Source organism: Rhinopithecus bieti, unplaced genomic scaffold (assembly GCF_001698545.2).
Source record: "Rhinopithecus bieti isolate Rb0 unplaced genomic scaffold, ASM169854v2 scaffold_3854, whole genome shotgun sequence".
NCBI classification, from domain to species: Eukaryota; Metazoa; Chordata; class Mammalia; order Primates; family Cercopithecidae; genus Rhinopithecus; species Rhinopithecus bieti.
The window spans coordinates 1,718,074-1,741,004 of NW_016804356.1; the positions used below are offsets into that span (position 1 = coordinate 1,718,074).

At 39.6% G+C, this 22,931-nt stretch overlaps 1 protein-coding gene across 1 annotated transcript in view; it reads right to left on the bottom strand.

Moving 5' to 3' along the window:
- Positions 1–22,931, bottom strand: part of STK39 (serine/threonine kinase 39) — a 304,142-nt gene that overhangs the window by 109,395 nt on the left and 171,816 nt on the right. Inside the window, 4 exon segments of the mRNA XM_017867497.1 lie at positions 6,807–6,877; positions 8,614–8,676; positions 18,025–18,054; positions 18,151–18,273. Coding sequence (XP_017722986.1) covers positions 6,807–6,877; positions 8,614–8,676; positions 18,025–18,054; positions 18,151–18,273 — 287 coding nt within the window.

A 22,931-nucleotide genomic window follows, 5' to 3' on the forward strand; every position in this document is an offset into this window, starting at 1 on the left:
GAATGTCTTCTTTTGAGAAATGTCTGTTCATATCCTTTCCCCACTTTTTGATGGGGTTGTTTATTTTTTTCTTGTATATTTGTTTGAGTTCTTTGTAGATTCTAGATATTAACCCTTTGCATGGATTTTTAAAAATCTGATCAACACCAGCCAAGAGCAGTCTTCCAGCTCCCTATCACACAGAATGGTTTAGGGAATAGCTTGTTCAGGGCCAGAGATGATGTAAATGATCCAAAGTAGATTTCAAATGGGGAATGGGTATGAACAAATTGTGTGGCAGGGAACAACAATGGATAGTGGGTTTTTGATACTCAAAGAACTTATAACTTCGAAGGCTATAAAAGAAGGAAGTCAGACCTCTGAGGGGTGCTGGGGTGAGAGAAGAGGGCAGGGGACTGCCACCCTGCACACAAGAGATCAGCCTGACAGCCATTCTATGATTCATATTTACTTATGACTTAAACAGTGTTTCTAAGATGGGGGCCCATGGCTATGTTCACAGAATCCTCTATGAATGTTTTATTTACTTACTTTTCTGAGACAGAGTCTTGCTCTGTCACCCAGGCTAGAGTGCAGTAGCATAATTTCTGCTCACTGCAACCTCCACCTCCCAGGTTCTAGCAATTCTCATGCCTCAGCCTCCTGAGTAGCTGGGATTACAGGCATGCACCACCAGATTCAACTAATTTTTGTATTTTTAGTAGAGACAGAGTTTCATCATGTTGGCCAGGCTGATCTCAAACTCCTGGCCTCAAGTGATCTGCCTGCCTTGGCCTCCCAAAGTGCTGCGATTACAGGCGTGAGCCACCGCGCCTGGCCCTCTATGAATGATTTTAAATGTTGTGTTTCCTTAATTATAATCACACGTGCACACACACACACAGACACTTACATGCTGGGTCATTATTAACCTCCAGTGATCCCTGTTCCAGCCTCTTAATCCTTTCGCATTTCCCTAGAAAATTTACTCTCCTGCTCTCCTACACAATTGTTCTCCTCTCTTCTAAAACCTCCATCACCTTCTTTTCCTTCCTCACTCTCAACTAATGACATTCCCTGTTTTACTGAGAAAATAGAAGACTTCCACGCAAGGTACAGTGTCCTTGCACCTCTACCTGCCTCCCCTGCCTGCCTTCCCCTGATGGTAGCAGCACCATCTATGAGGTGACCTCTCCTTTCTCCTATCTGACAGATGTCTAAAATGAGGATCATCCCTGTTCACCCATTTGAGAACATCAGTCTGGCACTGTCCCCTCCCTCATTCAATTTTTCCTTCTCCATTGAATCTTTCCCATTCACCGGTAAACATGCTTTTTTAAAAAAATCCTCATTACCCAACATTCTCATTGAGCTATCACTCCACAGTTTTGATCCCTTGTGTTGTGAATTTCTCTCAAGAGTTATCTGTACTAACAAGTTATCTATCCTTGTTATCTCCTGTTCTCTCCTGCCAATCTCTTGAACCGAGTTGGACCAGGCTTTTGTTCCCATCACTCCACTGAAAACATTCTTGCCAAGGTCAAGCATGTGCTTCATTTTGCAAATATGCTTGATCTATTGATAGCATTTGATGCTTTTCACTCCTTTCTTCAAACACTTCCTCTATTTGTTTTTTAGGAACTTCACTCTCTCTTCTACCTCTTCAGCCTTTCCTTCTCAATCAGTGGATGCTTATCTATGCAACAGCTGTGACAGTACCAGCCCACTTCTCTTCTCTACCTTCACTTACTCCCTAGATGATTCCACTCATTTCATAACTTTAAATGCCATGGGCACCAACTGTTCCCAAATTTACATCTCTAGCTCAGACATCTTTGAAATCTTGTATCCAAATCCCTACCTGATACGTCCTCACAGACAACACAAGCTTAACATGTGCAAAACTGAGTTCTTTATTCCACCCCAACCTGCAACTCAAAATCTCGTTTCCATCTCAGAAAATAGTAACTCCATTCCTCTGTACTTTCAGGCCAAAACCTTGAGTAATCAAGTTCTTTCTCCCAAAGCCAGAATTCAATAACTGCTTACCACTTCCATTAGTCCTCACTCTGGTCCAAGTCACATCATCTTCACTATGTCATGGCAGTAGCCTGCCAAGGGACTCTCACAGCCATCTTATAAGCTCTCTATATGGTCTGTTCTCTACAGATCAATTGCAGTTCTCTGTTTAAAATTTATTCAGATCATATCACTCGTCTGCTCACAGGCCTCCTGGTTTTCTGCCCTCTAACAGTAAAACCCAAAGTCTTCACCACAGGCTATGCAGCCCTACGTGATTTGGCCCCTGCTAACTCTCTGTGCCCATGACCTTGGCTCTGCCTGTACTGGTTTCCTGGCTGCTTTTCCAATTGCTTATAACATGCTTCCTGCTTCAAACATTTGCAAGTGCTGTTTGCTTGGCCTCGTGGCTTGTTCCCTCACTTCCAATAGGGGTCTGTCTGTTCAAATATTATTTAATTTGGAGAGGCCTTCTGTGGTAGACAGAATTCTAAGATGACCCCAATAAACCCATTCCCTAGTGAACCTGCCCTGCATCATCCTCTCCCCTTGAGTATGAACAGGACCTGTAACTATGATGGGATGTCACTCTTACGATTAAGTTATGTCGCATGGCAAAGGTGAAGATGTAATTAAAGTTCCAGATCAGTTGATTCTGAGTTTATCAAAAGAGAGATTATCCTAAGTGAGGCCTGCTTAATCAGGTAAAAAACCTTGAACAGAAAGACTGAGGCCTTGGGGGTGAGGGTGGAGTAGGGGAGATGGTCCACAGCTGCTCCTGAAAGGGCAACAGTCATGTTGTAAACTGTTTGTGGCCTATGGGAGCTCAGGGTCACAATCCACAACTGCAAGGAGCTAAATTCTGCCAGCAGCCCAGAAAAGCTTGGGAGAGGACCATGAGCTCCGAAGTGCATGCCTTAATTTCAGCCTGCGAGACACTGAGCAGACTACCCCGCTCAACTGTACCGGAGTTCCAACCTACAGAAACTGAGATAATAAATGGGTGCTGTTCTAAGTTGCTAAGTTTGTGGTAGCTTTTCACACAGCAACAGAAATCTAATATACCTTCTATAATATAGAATACCATCCCCGTTACTTTCTATTCTCCTGACATACATTTTCCTTCAGACGACTTGGTATATCATACTTGCAATTTGAATACTTGAATTTTTCCTCTCCCTGGCTCTAGAAAGTAAGCTCCTTTAGGGCAAGAAGTATGCCTTTTCTTTTTTCTACTGATACATTACAGCACCTGGAACAATGCCATGCACATAGTAAGTGCTTAATAAATATTTATAGAACGAATGAATGTATTTACCGTTTTCATTTACTTTAGAACACAGTGATCTCAAAAAAGTTTAATACTGTTTAACTTACAACTTTCAAAGGCTATTTCTCAAACTGAAGTACAAGGATATTCCCCTGCTTTCTACCCCACTCCAGCAATTTCTGAGAGATTCATGAATTCACAAATATGAAAAGCAATAGTCTAAATAACTAGCTTGTAAATATTTAGTGAAAAAAAAAAGTACACCAACTGCTATGTACGGAATCGTGGCCCACCCTGAAAAAAAATTCATATGCTGAAGTCCCAACCCTCCATGTGATGGTATTTAGAGATGGAGCCTTTGGGGGGTAATTATGTTTAGGTGAGCTCATAAGGGTGGGACCCAAGAGACACCAGAGAGCTTGCCCTCACTCCCTCTCCACCGTGTGGGGACTCAGTAAGCAGACAGACAGCTGCAAGCCAAGAAGACAGCCCTCACCAGAAACCAGCCATGCTGACATCCTGATCTCCACAACTATGAGAAAATACATTTCTGTTGTTTCAGCCACTTAGTCTATGGTATTTTTTTTATGGCAACCTAAGTAGACAAACGTACCAACAATTAGGTATCAACAAGTGTTCACTGAAAATAAGTCATACTAAAATACATTTCTATTATTAGAAAGTGTTTCCACGTCATTAGATTCAGGAAAATGTCATTGATGTGGTACGTGTTGACTTCAGCAACATATATAATAGATCCCTTTATGATATCCATCTGAATAATCGGGTTAGATGTCCACTAAAAGGCACTGCATTTGTTGCTGGTTGAACAACTGTACCAAAGAACACTAGTTCATTATTGAAAGTCACTCCAACAGTGAGTGGTTTCTAACAGATGTCAGGAGACTCTTCTCCCTCAAACTTCTAAACACCTTAATCAATGTTTTGGATAAAGATTAAAATGCAGGTTAATCAGATTGGCAATGGACATATATCTAAACACTGGAATATGACACATTGATGATCATGACTGAAGTATACAGTGGACAAGAAATGAATCAAAACTATCAGGTTGATTATTAGTGATAAACGATAAGTTGTATCTAGCGTCGCAGTTCAGAATTAGGCTTGTAGCCCTTTAAAAAAAATCAGCTGTTTTGCTTGGCTGCTGAGTCATGCTGAACATGTCACCAATGTGCATGGACATTTCAAAAGGCAATGAAAACTCGGGCTGAGAAATATAAAGTGTGGATTACAAAAACAACAACAACAACAACAACACATGTTCTTAATACTGTATTCCAGCCTGCTCAGACCACATCTGGAATCCTGTATTTAAATATGGGCACTACATACAAAAGGAACACAAAATAGCCACATAAAAAGAGTTATGAGGTCAAATAGGTTTTAGTTTAAAGAAAGTTCAACAAATTCCCTTCTTGTAGAACTTCTTAAAATATTTAATATGTTAATATTGGTTGTGATTTCCAAAAAAAAAGTGTATGTGCATGTGTGTGCACGTGCACAGACTGATGAATAGTGTGCATTTTTTTTAAACTTATTTGAACATAGAATCCTTTCTTGCTGGAGCATCATGTAGGACTAGTGATCTAAGCCACAAACTTATGAAAACAACCTACACCCACAAGAGAAAATATAAGAAAGGCAGATGCAGACTAAATATTAATAAAGGTGAGCAACTAGGATTGCAAGAGCAATATACAAACTGTATCATAAGAAAAAGGCTAAAGATTCTTACAGTATTTTGTCTAAGAAAAGAGAACATTCCTTGCAAATCTACAAATGGCTCTCAGAAAAATAAGGGAATACATTTGTCTTATATTGCTCTAGTACCCAGGACAAAATAATATCTAAAGTTAAGGCTCAGTGGTACATGTTTTAACACATTTTCCAGGAGACTTTTATCCAGACAGTCTGATATTTGCACTAACGGGGAGAATTACAGCCCACAGGAGCCCAGAACAGAAAAGTCAGTTTAATCTTCAGAAGGAGGAAGAACCATCCAACAATTAAGGCTTTTGTTAGTATTCAAGGGGCCATCATGGAGAAAATGTGAGTTTTAGTATGCACAGAAGCTGGGTAAACATCCAGCAGGGACACTAAAATAAAAGATTCCTGCATATATAAAGTGGGCAACTGGACTGTTGGATTCTAAAGGTCACTTCCAACACTGCATGCTCAGTGTGCTAGACTAAAACCTCAGTAGTCTTGCTCACCATTGCACCTCAATGACAAACATGAGCCTGGGACAGAGCTCCTGGCACAGTGGGCTCCTCGTAAATATGGGCTGAATTAATGAATAACTGAACAAGTAAAATATAAATGAAAGAAGTACTTCGTTCAAAAGACAAAAAGGAAATGGGCTATCTCATTCTTTAGTGACTGCTAAATTCATCAACTGTGAATAATAATCAAGGCTACTGTCAAATATAAGGACAACAGCCTTGTAATAATTTCACTTCTTGACTGGGAAATTAACTCTGAATTGAATCACACCAAGGGTTACTGTGAGGTTGCCTTGATAAATATGTGAACATGCAGCCTATAAATGACCATCAGCAGTGGGGGTGATTATGGTGCCAGTGGTCTACTTAGATGGACTATGATAACTCAGAGGGGTGGAAACTAACCTTGAGGATGAACCCACTTTTTGTAGCTACAACTCTGAAAATCCCTAGTGGCCAGAAATGAACCTTGATGATGAACCCGCTTTTTGTAGCTACAACTCTGAAAATGCCTAGTATATGCACATGCTTTATTTGTTGAATGGTCAGAAGAACATACGTATAACTTCTTCTAAAACATCTTCAAAGATGTGACAGTATTCTGATGGAACTGGTAAACTAAGCTGTTTATAATTCAGTTTAAACAGTTCTGTCTTGTGATATCAAATTGTTAGCAACGAATATCACAAAGAAGAACCTTTTAAAAATAAAAAAATTAAAAAAAAATCCTTAAAACGGAAAACGCTTTCATTCACTCGACTGCAGACAAAGACCGTACTGTCAGGCACCATATTTGTATTCATTTCCTAGAAGACTGAGATTTCTTTCAAAATATATCTGTCATTTTTCCACAGTGGCTGATCAAACTTGCCACTGAAAAATGTTCTGAACAGGCAACCTGTAGTACAAGCATGGTTTATTTCTGTCAGAGACCGACTGCTGAAGTGTGAAAGAAACTCATTAAAAATCTCTTACTGTGATCTTACATTGTAAAAAAAAAAAGAAAAAAGAAAAAAAAAAACCTAAGAAAGAAAAGGCAAGGAAAAAAACATAATGAAAGGTACACTGAGCCTGCAGACACACTCATACGGTGCTTTTCTTTCTTACTCTTCTTTAGCAAGCAATTAGAAGAGCACAATTAGCCCTGGGAATACAGCATACACTCGTGGTTCAGGGAAATCAAATAAGCTAACGATTTTATTTTATGCTAATATTATGAAAAGTTAACGAAGGACATTAAAAAAAGTGTACTATGGGAAAAACAATGCAGAATAAACAACAGCATTATTTACCTTAATCTCAAAACGAGGTTCACGGCGCAAGAAGCAGCTTCTCTGTAGTCTTCATTAGCATTGGGTGGACTCTTTAAAAGGAAAACAGCCAACAGCGTTATAAACTGCATCAGGAAAGGAATGAATAAAATCACAATATCGCTCGATTCATAGAGCCACTTCTTTCTGGAAATTTCAAAACTAGATCTTTACACACACAGGCCTTGTTTGACATCGTAACACCTCCATGTAAAGGTTGTAATGGTGCCTAATTCCTATCACAATTGTGGCTATGAATGTTTCCTACGGAAAGTCTCAGTCATAGGAATGGCATCATGAACAACTTGTATAAGCTGTGGTAAGTCCAGCTACCTAAAACGGCACCTCACAAGCCACGCCATGGACTGTTACCATTGAAACTTGGGGACCACGAAGGCTGGGCATCTTAAACCCTGCAAACCAGAGGAAGGAGGGGCCCAGAAGATTCAGCCACTGTTTATCTTTCCTGCCTTTCTCACCTAGAGTCCATTTTCTTAAATACTGATTATTAACCATGAATGTCTCCAATACACAGCCTCTCCCTGTTCTAGGGAATCCCGGGACATGAGTAGATCTTATTGTTGGAGTAGAAAAAATAAGGCATTTCAGGTCAAGACTTGGCTCTGCCACTGACCTGAAATGCAACCATGAACAAGCCATTCTCTGAATACTGCCCGCCGTAAAAGGCTGCAGGGAGAATCAAATGATATATATGAAAGTGAGTCATAAAATGCTCTACAGTACTAGTTATCCTAATCCCTGTTCCTCTTTCCTTTACTCTCTTTGCCCTCTGATCCATTACTATTCTTAACTTGCCTTTTATCATTCAACCAATCCCTACAGTTTATCTCAAAGTCTCTTACTGAGTTGCCTGATACAGTGCAAAGACCTAAACCGAATCCTGACTTGGCCTCTAACCAGTAGTGTGACTATGGGGGAGCCACTTCTCCTCTGCAAGTCTTCACTCCCTCAGCTATAAAATAAGGGCCCAGCATTAGCTATCTGACCTCAAACAGCCTTCCTGAAGCCAACAAAATCACTCTATCTCCCCAACATATGGTTAATTTTATAAAACACAGACCAAGTAAAACAGAAATGAATTTAAATTGAATATGCAGAGTTTGAAAGAAAGAAAATTATGATCCTGACAGTGGTGATGCTTTATAGTACAACCACTTCGAGAACAAAAGGGCTTGCCTGTTAATTACACAGCAGAACCAGAATGCAGCCTGTGCTTTGGTTCTATGGCCCTAAGTCTTTCCCTGGATTGCTCAGCATCCCTCATCACCTCCCACCATGACTCACAGCACACGTCTTCTGTCCCATAACTTTAATAAATATGCATTATAAATGCATGTCACAGTTACTGGACTATTATTTTTACAAGGCAAGTTGTAGAGATGAATTGGCCCATAAAATTCAATGATAACAGAATTATGAAAACAGGTTACAGAAATCCAACCAGGAACAAAAAAGAAAAGTATCAATTAACCACAATGTTCTGTGGCTGGAATATAACAGAATGGTGTCATTTTCTTTCCTTTTCTCCTTTTCCATAGTACCAGCAATTTGAGGAGCAGTCTGGTAATCAATTCTCACTCCTGAGCCTATCATTTAAAGGCTGGAGGTCCCACAAAGCATGGTCAATAGAAACCTATTTAAAAAGAGAGCTTATAAGCCCTTGATTTGGAGGCACTACCTTGAAATTGTCTATCTTTCTAAAAGGTTGGTTTTTTAAAAGATCTGTCTACAAAGCATCTCAAACGGAATGACTGGCAGAGAAACATACCTGAGAGTCGTGCACAGAGAGGGACTGTATTTGTTCGGGGATGGTGCTGGCGTTCACTGCAATCTGTTATGAGAGCCATCGTTACAGCATTCAAGAAAGCCAAAAGGAGACACAGTGAGTGTGGTTACATTAAGTCCCAATTATCATACCCAATAACTTCCAAACGATCATAAAGCAATATTTACCAAAGTATGGCTCTTTGACTACCTGTGTTGGAATCACCTAGGACGAGTGTTAAAGACCCCTAGGCCCCTCCCGGCCTATGACTCAGAATTCCACAGAGATGGAAGAGAATCTGTGTCTTTACCAAGTTCCCCAAACAACCCTCATTATACTGTTAAAGAACCACTAAGCTAAAGTGAAAAGACATCAGTTATTTGATATTTTAAACTTGATAACCAAAAGATGTCACAGGATAATTTTTTCTCATTGCACAATTTCATCTAAGGTTAACAGACCCTCAATGAAAGAATGTTAGGGTTAATAAAACCTACCCCTTTAATTTTAACTAGGAGCAATTATTCACTGTATTTCAAAAATACATAAGGATAGTTGCATTTTTAAAAGACATTTACCCAAGAGAAATGCTAAAGTGATTGATAGGTTATACTCTTCTCTCAAAGTCAGAAACCCAACTCTAAGGTTACACCCAAATTATTTTTGCCTGGAGCTCTACTTTTGTGAACTCTGCCCTAGAGCAAAACTTGAAAGACAAAAAAAAAGAAAAAAGAAAAAACTCAAAGAGAAACAGCAATGAAAATGAACAAAAAGGATCTCCCATTTCTAAACTTACTATCAATTCTAAATCAGAAATCATCAAAAATTATTTGTGGGAAGAGCCTTCTAAAGTTTAAGAGCATAAAATTCTTACTCTCCATGCTTCTTCCAAAATAACTATGGTGGTAGTGAAGTAATAGGGAGAAGTATATTGATGTCTGCAATTTACTTTGAAATGCATCAAAAAGTTCAGATGGACTGAAGGATGAATAGATGGATATATATGTGACAGAGCAAGTACAGTAATGATGATACCTAGATTATAGGTATATGGGGTTCACTATACAATGTTTTAATGTTGCTGTATTTATTTTTACAATAAGATGTTAGGGGAAAATGACTATGTTAGAAGAACAAACAACCTGTATTCATTAATCAGCCAGAGGATCTGGGCCTACTTCAAATGATTTCTTGTAAAGAACCTTTCAGGATGATTCCACAATCTTAACTTAAATTTGTGGTACAACCAAAGGCCACATCAGTACTTATAAACAGCACTGTGACTTCCTTTAGTCAAAGAACTACTGTAACCTGAAAAACCTTAGTGGCATTTACTAAGAGGTAAAAACTTCTCCTTCCCCTGGGGAGACCCATCTTCTGCCCTGCACAATAATCAGGATGGAGGGCTAATCAACTAAGTTGGGGGGCTGGAACCCCACACACACCCTGCAACCTCACTGTGTAGGTGTAACCCTGAATACAATGAGGGGACCAGCCTCCACTCTGATGTACAAGCAATATGGTAATTCCTCAGAAAATGTGCAGGGATGTACAGGAGAGCTGGACAGGGAGGTAATATAGTTTGGATATTTGTTCCCACCCAAATCTCATGTTGAAATGTAATCCTCAGCCGGGCGTGGTGGCTCATGCCTCTAATCCCAGCACTTTGAGAGGCTGAGATGGGTGGATCACTTGAGGCCAAGAGTTCGAGGCTAGCCTGGGCAACATGGCGAAACCCCTTCTCTACTAAATATACAAAAATTAGCCAGGTGTGGTGCTTTGAGCCTGTAGTCCCAGCTACTTGAGAGGCTGAGGCACGAGAATCACTGGAACCCAGGAGGCGGAGATTGCAGTAAGCTGTGATCGCGCCACTGCACTCTAGCCTGAGTGACAAGGTGAGACTCTGTCTCAAAAACAAAGAAAAAAAAGAATGTTATCTCCAATGTTGGAGGTGGGGCCTGATGGCAGGTGTCTGGATCATGGGGGTGGACCCCTCATGAATAGCTTGGGCCATTCCCTTGGTGACAAGTGAGTTCTCACGCTGAGTTCACGAGATTTGGTCATTTAAAAGTGTATGGCACCTCCTCCCCACTCTCTATGTTGTTCCTCCTTTCACCAAATTATGTGCCTGTTTTCACTTCGCCTTCCGCCATGAGCAAAAGCTCCCTGAGGCTTTCCCAGAAGCTGAGCAGATGCCAGCATCAATGCTTATACAGCCTGCAGAACCGTGAGTCAATTAAATCTTTTCTTTCTAAATAATCCACTCTCAGGTAGCAATGCAAGGATGGCCTAATACAGGAAGCCTCTGTACAAAACATCTTCCTTGACAACAAACTGTATTCCTCCAAATGTCACTACTACAGATCCATTCTTTGGGATTAGGGCACGGTCTTTTGGGTATACTCTTCTAAGTGTAAAAACTTGTAAGAAAGCTAACACATTAAGCAGCTGTCAATTTATCAGCGTTTTTCTTTTCCTTTTAAACAATTTGCTATAGGATGGACATTTGAGAGAATGAGTGTTTTGATGGGAAGGTGTATTAGTCCGCTTTCATATTGCTATGAATAAATACCCGAGACTGGGTAATTTATAAAGAAAAAGCGGGTTAATGGACTCGCAGGTCCACATGGCTGGGAAGGCCTCACAATCACGGCAGAAGGCGCAGGAGGAGCAAAGGCACATCTTACATGGTAGTAGGCAAGAGAGTGTGTGCAGGAGAACTACCCTTTATAAAACCATCAGATCTCATGAGACTTATACACCATCACGAGAGCAGCATGGGAAAACCCGCCGCCATGATTCAATTACCTCTCACCGGGTCCCTCCTATGACATGTAGGGATTATGAAAGTTACAATTCAAGATGAGATGTGGGTGGGGACACAGTCAAACCACATCAGAGGAGGAGGCAAAAACAATGCATTAATGTTGAACACCACCATGGCAAGAGACTTTGATGGGGATTTAGAGCAGGATAAGAGAGGAAAAGATCTCACAATGGAGACAAGAAAGGGACAACATCTGCTTTCCAATTTTTCATAGAGCTCTGCCTAATGAACTCCTTTTCTGCTTTTGCAAATATTATAGCTAAATGCAATGTGCTATCCTGGATAGGATCCTGGCAAAAACAAGGGGCATTAGTAGGCAAACTAGTGACACTGGAATAAATTCTGGGGCTTAGTTAACAGTCACATAGCAGCGCTGGTTTCTGAGTTGTAACAAATTTATCAGGATTACATAAGAAATCAACAGTGGGGGAGACTGTGTTAAGAGTATATGGGAACTCTGCACTGTCTCGGCAACGTTTCTATAAACCGAAAATTATTCCAAAATCAAAAGTTCATTTTCAGATATACTGCAGATTTCTGGATTTCTGGTAACATATCTACCTTTTCTCACAACTACTCAGAAGGGCAGTCACCTGCAATAACAACACCTTTTAGAAAGTGGTATCATGAAAATATCAGGTTAAAGCAGTCTGTGATGACTAAGGATAACCATAATAAAGGTGGAGGGAGAAATCAAATCTCTCTCTCCATCTCCATATGGATATAGAACAAACATGTTTGACAGCTTACGGGCATTTGGAAAACATGTTTTCATAGAAATAATATATATATATATACACACACACACACACACACACACACACATATATATATATATATATATATTTTTTTTTTCCTGAGACGGAGTTTCATTCATTCGCCTAGGCTGGAATGCAGTGGCGTGTATCAGCTCCCTGCAATCTCCGCCTCCTGGGTTCAAGGGATTCCCCTGCCTCAGCCTGCTGAGTAGCTAGGATTACAGGTACATGCCACCGTGCCTGGCTAATTTTTTGTATTTTTAGTAGAGACAGCGTTTCACCATGTTGGCCAGGCTGGTCTCAAACTCCTGGCCTCAGGTGATCCACCCACGTCAGACTCCAAGTGCTGGGATTACAGGCATGAGCCACTGCGCCTGGCCCATAAAAATAATTTTTAAAAGCTAACAGCAGTCTTAAATAAAATGTGACAATAGCAATAAGTAATATAAGGGAAAAATTAGTTTTCACATTGCATCTAATCTCTAATAAAATTAACTCAATTTAAATAACAAATGTATTTTCTCCTCAGAGCAAACTCCCAGAGTTAGGAAACAGAAACACTTCCATAATTAGCCAAGTCTAGATTCTTGATAACAAAATTTTTCAATGTACCGTTTGTGAACCCTACTGGGCTTCAGCCAGAAACCTTTCCCACCTGCTTCATTACCCTTGATTAAATAAAGACAACTTTTCCAAGGGATTTCTGAAACACTGTCTTTTTTCTTATTTTTATTTTGGAAATTTCCGACAGACATTTAAAACAAATCTTCAGGAATTTTGAGCACACCAGCTTCCTGGATTCCAGTCTGGACTTTCAGATTCTGAGGGATTTGTGCAGTTTTCCTAGCCAGTCCTTGATCCTAGCTGTGAATCAGAATCCTGTGAGCAGCTTTTTAAAAACCAAGAGTTGCCTGGACATCACCCCAAATTACCAAATCAGAATCTGTGGGTTGAGTCTAGACATTGCATTTTTAAAGGTTTCCAGTCAGGGTTGTGAATTGTTTATTTTCATGTCACCTAACTGAGATGCTACTATAAAAAAGAATGCAACTTTAATAGAAGCCTTAGCAAATGCCCTCCTCAGTTAAATGAACCCAAATGAAACTACAAATTTAAAATAAAGTCAATTTATTTCACTTTTATGTGGAAAATTAGGATATAATGCAAAATTGACAAAAGTCATAAAACATGTACTTATTATTTTGACAAAATATAATGGGATAACAGTTGAAAAGTTTTATATAAGCTAAGAAACACTACCTAAGGAAACTGTCCTTGCAAATACCACCCCTTCCCCTGACTCCCAAAGAGATAAAAAGTGTCCAGCTAGTGGGCTCCCTTTGCTTTTATGAAATTTCCACACTGCCTAACACAGTTCCATGTGGAAATCAGACACAGATTAAACATCTGTTTAATTAATGTTATTAATATTCACATTTTTATTAACCTGTAGTCTTCACTGGCTTCCATCAACCAAGTAGAATATGATGATAAACAAATGAAATGAGGATGAGCTATCTACTTACTATAAATTACTAAGTACTAGTGGGTGACTAATTCTTTGACATTTCTTTTTTTATTATTATTATACTTTAAGTTCTAGGGTACATGTGCATAACATGCAGGTTTGTTACATAGGTATACATGTGCTATGTTGGTTTGCTGCACCCATTAACTTGTCATTTACATTAGGTATATCTCCTAATGCTATCCCTCCCCCTGCCCCCCACCCTACGACAGGCCCCGGTGTGTGATGTTCCCCACTCTGTGTCCAAGTGATCTCATTGTTAATTCCCACCTATGAGTGAGAACATGTGGTGTTTGGTTTTCTGTCCTTGCGATAGTTTGCTCAGAACGATGGTTTCCAGCTTCATCCATGTCCCTACAAAGGACACAAACTCATCCTTTTTAAATACTTTGATATTTCTAAAGTATCAGTATAAAGTGTTAGGAACACAGGGCCAATTTTTCAATGTGGATGGCTATGAATCTCAAGCCAGATCTGAATCCCAAGATAAGTAATGCAACTCTAAAACCTTACAGATTATACTGGAAATTCTCTTGGACTTAGGAGGATCTCCAAATATGGCCCAGGATAAGGTGGATCTTCTCAATGTCGCTCTGACAAACATCCCACTCTGGCCTTCTCAGTCTTCTCTGATTAATACTGTAATACTTGGACATTCTACCTCACACTTACTGGGAGGACAAACAGCCCCTCACTCATTAAGCATTCCTAAAATATCCCTAGTTTATTGTAGCACCTTACTCTGTCTAAACATGGTACTAACAAAGCTACTTTTCTGAACTTCACCTCAATCATATGTCTTCTGATCCCTCAGATCACTTCTGACCTACTCATAAATACTATATGCCTACTCATGCACCTGTTTAATATTTGACTTGCAGTGCATACCCAATTCATGTCATCAGTGAACATGTATAGTGTCTACTAGATGCAAAAGAAACACAAACTTTCGTGTTTTTCATTTTTTTCATAAAATACTATCTCAATCTTCTAGTGGCGTATAGTCAAAAAACAACTGAATTGCAATGTAATGACAAACATGAAAAAGCTTATTAAAATGTAAATACTCTGGCATTTAAATGTGTTATTTGGCACAGATAAGCATTTTCGCTCTCAAATATGCTGACAAGTGTAAGGGGCTCTGTCAGAAGCTGTATATATCGATTGGTACAGCTATTGATAGCAACTACACAAATTCAAAATCAGCAGACACAGAAACAAAGCAATCACAATCTAAGTACCTATGATTTACTTATCTATGTGCCCCCTGAAATACATACACAAAAAAGTTAAGGGAATGATGTTTGCAATAGCAGCCTAAGTGCTCACCAAGAAGGAAATGGTTAAATAAACAATTTTCATTCATCTAATACAATACTATGTGCCAGTAAATAAAAAAGAGGCAGATCGATAGTTCCTAAGGTGGAAAGATTGCCAAAACAATCAAGCAAGTTGCAAAATATTTTCTAGTTTTATAATTCCATTCATGTTTTAAAATGATATGCTAGATTTTTTTAATGAACATATTAGTACGGAAAAAAACAGAAAAGGTCTGGAAGAAAACTCTGTTCAAACGGATGACTTCTGTGGAATGAAGTGACAGTCACAGGGGTGAAAGGGGAGCAGGATAAAATGGTCTTTCAGTTTTATTCTATGTCATTCTCCTACGATTTTCAAATAATTATTCTTTGTCTCTTCTCAGTAAGGCCTGTTCTGACCAAGTCATCTAAAATTATAACCTCCCACCACACTCCCTGAAGCCCCCATCCCATTGTTTCTTTCTATCACTCCTATTCCATTGTAACAAACCACATAATTTACTTTCTTATTAAGGCTATTATATAGTTTACCTACTCCCATAAGAATGTGAGCTCCACAAGGACAGGGATTTTGCTCTGTATTTCTCACTGATGTATCCCTTAAACCTACTAAGACAAGGCACATAGTAGGGACATAATACATATTTGCTGAACATTTACATATTTAACACGTTTTAATTTCCTTTATAATAGATAAATACTTCATGCTTTGCTTACAGGAAGCAGTTTGGGGTAGTTGGCAAAGGGATACTTTCATTAAAAGCTGAAAGGACAAAGAAAGTGTCACTATAGCGTCTCTTAATACAGCTCAAGATAATCAAATGTCAAGGCTGTCAAAGGAACAGGTATCAAAAATCTAGCCGAGAAGCTGTACAATAACAGGTGGGGCTTGTTATTCCTAAAATTTGGTGGAAGTGTTTACATGCAAACACATGTATCCTTTCAATGAAATAAGAGGTCTATTCAGATGCTTCTTTAATTATAAGTCAATACATTAAAAGACATATGGCGCTGAGAAATCAAATGAGTCTAGATGCAGTAAACCACCGATGACTTTCATATCCCACTTAAGAAGGTCAGAACTGATGCCTGAAGATCAACTCACAGCATGCTACATAGTCTTTCCCTTCCTGTCTGTGCAGAAAATATTCTTGCCAAAAAGATACTGCTATTCTCCAAATAACAAATCAGCTATCAGAGCAATTTCAACAAGCACACAGTAAGAGATTATCTTAAATCCTTATGACCTGTACCCACCAGCCTTACTAGCAAGGCAGGATCCAATGGATATCGTCCAATGAAGATTTCTTGCAGTGAATAACAAATGCTTTGTGGGTCGATGATGCTACTTTAACCATGTTATTTTGTTCTATTTCTCAGCAGAACTGACACTTTTAGTAAGAAATACTCTTAGAAATAGCAGAAAAGCCTAGACTCTGTACCTTAGATAAAATGAGAGAAAGGAAGGAGAAGCACAGTTCATGATACGTGGTTAAGATCATTCTGAAAACAGCACATCGGTGTAGCCAATGTGTTCCATGTGGGGCGCATCACCACTGCTCCTAACAAAGGGCGATGAGGTCTCTGATCAAAGCTTATATATATATATATATACTTTTTCTAAAACAGAGTCGGGCTCTGTCACCCAGATTGGAGTGCAGTGGCACAATTCAGCTCACTGCAACCTCTACCTCCCAGGTTCGAGCAATTCTCATAATCCCAAGCAGCTGGGATTACAGGAACCTGCCACCACGCCCAGCTAATTTTTTTATTTTTAGTAGAGACAGGGTTTCGCCATGTTAGCCATAGCCAGGCTGGTCTCGAATTCCTGACCTCACGTGATCCGCCCGACTCGGCCTCCCAAAGTGCTGGGATTACAGGAGTGAGCCACCGCACCTGGCCAAAGTTTATATTTTATGTATGAAATGGAGAGGTGAATTAAATGATAAACAGAGGAGAAAATAAAATCTGAAGGAGAGCTACCATGGGGAGGCAGGCAAGCTGGAAAATGCCTAGCAAAGGGCTATCCATATGGCATGAAAGATGGAGACAGAAGGGTGAGAGGAAAGAAAAGGAGAAGAAAGGGTGGCTTTCTTCTCCTATGGCTCTGCTGCCCTCTTCCTTACAAGACCCAGCTGGCTACTGCCACTTCAAATTCAATGATGAGAGGTACTACATTTAATCAAAAGGAAATGTCTGCTAATTAAAAAAAAATTGGGATGGATATCATTTGTAGCCCAAAGTTTTTTTGTTTTCTTAATGAGAATGTATTAAGGTATGCATTAATTACTAGGTCTGTAAAATATTTGGAGCTATTTAAATACACTCAAATTTCCTCTAGGAGAATTAGCAAGTTTTGTGAACTACAGTTATCATTAGTCATTAGGCATTAGGATAATTAATCAGATGGAGGAAGTAAATCAAATATGCTCTCTTAATCAAAAGATGACCAGGCCTCAAAGGGAAACTGTTAAAATTTTTTGAGTGCTCCTTAACCTACTAAGGTATCATTCAGAAGATTTAAAAACCAAGACCAACAGATTCAACCAAGAGTTTCTAACCATTTTAATATCTACTTCATCGCAAACAAAAAACATGGAAGACATTTTGCCTGTACGCTTACTATGTTTTCTAAAGGCAGTAATCTTAAGAGTTAAAATTAATTGATTACTTAGTCTGTGTCAAGGATTCCAGGGAGGGTTTTGTGTACGTGATTGCCAATCCTCATGGCAACTTTAGTATAAGTACTGGGATCATCCTCATTTGACAGATGAGGAAACAGGCTCAGAAAGCAAAGTAATTTGCCCGGATTTATTCAGCCCAAAGTCAGTCAGACAGAATCAAGAGCTGCAAAGTCCATGTGCCTTTCCTCTTTCTTTCTACTCTGTGACATTTTGAAGCATCTCCCCTAAATGGATCAGACTCTGATACCCCAAGAAAGAAATGAAATGGCAAAATAATAGACAAATAGCCACAGCTCACCTCTGGATTTTCTTCTTTTACTCTTCGTGACTGTAAAACAATTATGTATCCATTAATATATATAACACACATGATCACAAAAATAAAATTTACACAGATGAGCTCATCGTCAACGATGTCATTTACCTTTTCCTGAGAAAAAGCTGCTTTCCCTTCTTCGCTCTTCTCATCCATCTCATCGTCACTCCACTCCCAGTCCCCATCTTCAGTTTTATGAAGGTGACCGCTTGACCCAGGAACTCTTCTTACCTGAACCAAAACAAGCCCACATAATTCTTCACTAGTTGAATGTGAACCATTTCACTGGTGCTGCAACTTGGGTTATACAGCATACACACCAACCTGAAAATAACCCGAGTGGCTGTGAATCCAGGGATAACTAGAGGTCAAGATCCAAAAAGACTACATAGCCTCCGACTCCCAAACTCATCCTCTTTCCAAAAATGCTGTTTTTTTTGAAATACATTACCATATACATGAAAAACAAAATATTTTGGAAGAACATTGTACACATACGCAATTAAGGATCAAGCTCATTTTTCACATTTACTTCAGTTAACACTGTATTAGTTGCCATATATAAAATGCCATATGGTAGGCTTCAAATCGCCTAAGGAAGTGCATGCAAGCAACGTCCTGCTGACTGAGCAAAGGCAGAGAAATCAAGAAGCCTAATGAAGCGTACTAGACTATGGGTATCGGTGATCTAAAAACCTAAGACAACAAAGCAAACATCCTTCTATTGCCACCTCACTCTCTTGCAGAAACTGACATTATGCTTATTTCCCCAGGATTCTGCTCAACCTATTTGAACAAAACAAAACAGCACCAGACCATTCTTAACACACTTTGTAGCACTTATGAGACTTGTGAGATTGCTAGGAACACAGCTTGATAATCAGCAGCCATGCTAGTGTCTAGATTATAATCAGTCTTCCCCATTATTTCAAATTGTTTTGAGCTAGGGTAGAGATGTAATCCACAGGGCAAGCTTTCCAAATGTCTTTGTGGTTGGAAAAGCAAAACTTTTAAAAGGACAGGACGACTGAGAATGAGCCTGTGAGACCAAAGTAATTTGCTTAAAAAACGTACTGAGATGTAATTAAACAAAGCACTGTAGCAGATGAACATGATGCGAACGTAACAGCCGTGGTCCAAGGATTCAGAGAAACTTCAAGTGGAAAGGGAGCTTCCAGACAATCTAGAGCAACCTCTTCATTTTACAGATGAGGAGATGAAGGCCCAGAACGTGACCCCAGATCACGCAGTAATGAAGGCAAAGCAAGGCGAGAAACAAAGCCTCAGACTCCCACTCAAATGTGACTCTCCTTGTGCCACCGAATGATAACCACCAGCAAGAAGTTATCGAAAAATGTCCTTTGAAGACTGAAAGACTATGATGTGAAGAAAGCCTACTTTTTATAACAGACACTATTTAGTTGTATCACAGGAGCTTCAGTAAAACCAAGGGAAACAGCACAGAACTTAAATTTAAATATTTAAGTTTAGTATACATGTCAGACCAATGTGAAGTCATAAAAAATGCATGCTAGGGGTTGGCTTTGATTTGAGGGCCTTACCATCTAGAACCTGTAAAAGTAATCCCGACCAGTTGGTCTAGAAGATTTGAGCTCCAACACAGAAAGTCAGAAAGAAAGTGCAAAGTACTTTTTCGTAATTGCAAATAGTTATGCTATTTTAAAAAAACCAAACTCTTTTTCCACCCCCCCAAAATTTTTTTTTAACTAATTTATCTTTGAAATAGTACTTAGTAAAACCCCTTCTGGGCTTGGCATCAGATATTTCTTCCACTTGCATTTTGAGTTGTTCTAAAAGTCTTTTCTAATGATGGTGATTTTAATGGTGCTTATAGATGTTGGCAAAGTACTATAGAAAAAATGCCAAAATGCACTTCAGGATTTGCAGAACAGATTGCTCATTTTAATGCCTGTAGAAACCGCTAAAGGAAAATAATTTTCTGTTGACATATACAATAAAATGAATTATTTTCTTAGCAACGCCGATCATGGTGGTAGCAACAGAGAAACATATGTTAATGACTACATTTAAAAGGAAGAATTTAAAGCCACGTCTATTACAAAACATACTGTCAACTAAGAAGTGAAAAGACAAGTAAAATTATCTATAATAAGACACAGAATAAAACTCTATCTTTACTAAAATTGTAGAACCCAAGGATAGTTGATGAATTAGTATTCTTTAAATACTCACCCAAGAGATTACACTAAGGAAATCTTCATTTCCAGAGAGAGTCCAGATTAACATCCTAAAATTTAGTTTACGTCCTTTCCCCCTCTGGCTTTATGTTTACAAGCTCTGTCAGTTTCATTTCCACAAGCAGAATCCAACTATAAACAATAAAATGGCCCATCCGCTTCCATTTTTATTTTATTTTAGAGCCCTGGCTGTCTGTTTGTTTTATTTGCTGGAAGAGAGAAAGATAAAACAAAATGTCTAGGATGATAGCTCTAGATATTGAAAGAAATGGTGGGATGTGCCTTTAAGCAATAAACATTGGTTAAACAAATAAATATATAAATGTTGACCAAATTAAGAGAAAGAACATTCAAAAACGGATGTAGGGAATAGTATTGGTAAAATTGTCACTAGAATAAGAATACTAACTTGCCTTTGAGAATGTCCCCTCAGCTTACTCCTAAGAATAAACTTGCGGCATAATTTGAAACCCAGGTTTCATGGTGGATTTATGTGACATTGATGTCTACCAAAGAGACCAGAAATCAATTTTACAAAGTTACATCCTTGTAGGGAATTTGTAGGGATGATGAGAAACAACTTTTATCTTTTAGAGCCAACTAAGTTTCACACAGTTTAGCAAATGGTCTTATTCGGGAACTGAATAATACCTTGCAAAGTTAAAACTTCAAAAAAAAGAAAAGTGTAGAAAAGCTTCCATGTTCCCCTCACCCACTACAATGATGAGAATGGAGATTATTTGCCCTTGGAATTCTAATTTCATTGGTTATTATACTGCTCTTGTTCCACTAAATGATTTGCTCATTTAGTAAAGCCAAGAGGTGGCAGAATGAATTTATTCTCTATTTTCTCTGACAGGGATTTTTAAAAATCCATTGCTTCTCAGAGAAACAAGCTCAATTTAAGTGATACTTACAGGAATTCATAATCTCACAAATTCTTCAGGTCACAGTTGGCAGTAGTGAGGTTAGAAAACGTTTTATATTTTCTTCTCTTTACCTAAATGTGATTTTTAATGAAAACCCATTAAATAAATGCACTCAAGTTCTGATTCCCACAAGAAAAGAAGGCAGGCTCAGCCAGATGAACAAAGGAAAAGCATGGTTCCTGGCCACTGCTGGTGGCCAACAGGCAAGATGTAGGTGGCCACTGGGCAGGGTTAGGATGAGCAGCCACAGAGAGGAGATGGCAGGAATGTAGACAACAGTCTCTAAAGCGGTCTGACCCGTCACTCCAGTGCCGCGCCTCTAAACGGGAGCTGTCTGTAAATACAGTTGTACCATCCCGATGCAACTCAAAGGAGGCACCTGGCCCCTGACACAGGAATCGGGAGGAAGGATATGAAGAACCACCAGGTAAAATTTCTATAAGAGCATGCCAAATACGTCAGAAATGTAGGTGTGTGACTCTAACACTCTACTGAACAAAAGAGGAATGTGACCCAAAGAAATACTGACCAAAACTTAGTAGAATTTGTCTCAATCTCGCATGTCCATCTGTCAAAAAAAAAAAAAAAAAAAAAGCACCCACTAGCCTCTCCCACTGCCACATTAACTTCTCCCCGGAAATGGGACTTGGGAATCTCCTTGGAGTGATTTTTACCCCTTCAGTGGGAATCCTGCACTCAGCCTCTCCTCCACCTGCTGAACATACGGCACGCTGACTACAGTTGAAACCCAAGTGATCCAGGGAGCCCACCAGCCTCACGTCCACCTATCAAGAACCTACTGCACCAGTAGAAAGCAACACATAGTGGCATTCCTGTTACCAGGCATACTACTGATGAGAAGCATAAAAAAATGTTACTAATTAATTGCTGTTTATCATGTACTTGAGGCACTGCCAAGAAAACAAAAAGCCTTCTAAATCATGAAACATTAACAGAATGTGACTCAGTAAGACTTTAGCAGTAAGTATTTTACTGTCTCCATAGTTTATACACTGACACTGCTCCTCTCTGACCATCACCTCTCTCGGCACCTCCGCCCTATACCTACTGCCTGGCCTCACTGTCTTCTCCTGCCCTTCCACCAGCCCCCTCTTGGCTCTACTCCTCAGCATGCAAGGCCTGGCACCCACAGCTGACTCCAGATGCTGCAACTGCTAGTACTCAATGTCCCCATGTCCCCTGGCCAGATGAACCTTCCTATCCAATCCACAATTAAGAAGCAAACCCTGGGGTCAGCCCCAACATGCACTCTCTAGTCCTGAACTGCAGCCAAGAAGAGCACCAGTCAAGCGTGCGTGATGCCATTACAGATGACCACCAGGCACTCCCAGATGGGCCATCAGTGCTGCTACAACCCCGCCCCTCCAAGTGAAGCCCATAGATGGGGCAACAGCAGCACCGGGGAGGGAGCTTGTTAAAAATGCAGAATCTTAGGCCCCACCTAGACCCACAAAATCAGAATCTTCCTTTTCAGCAAGATCCCCTAAGGGTCATATTCTCATTCACATTTGAGAAGCACTGCACGTTTGAGAAGCACTTTCCCTCATTGCCAGCCGGGCCTCTTGCTCCTAGTTGGTATTTATACCATGTTAGGTACTATGTTCTACAGATTTTACATGTATTAACTAATTTAATCTCCATAGTAGCTTGTGAGCTGAGAATCATTGTACCCCATTTTTCAGAGGTAAAACTGTGACACAGGGAAGGTTAAACCACAGCC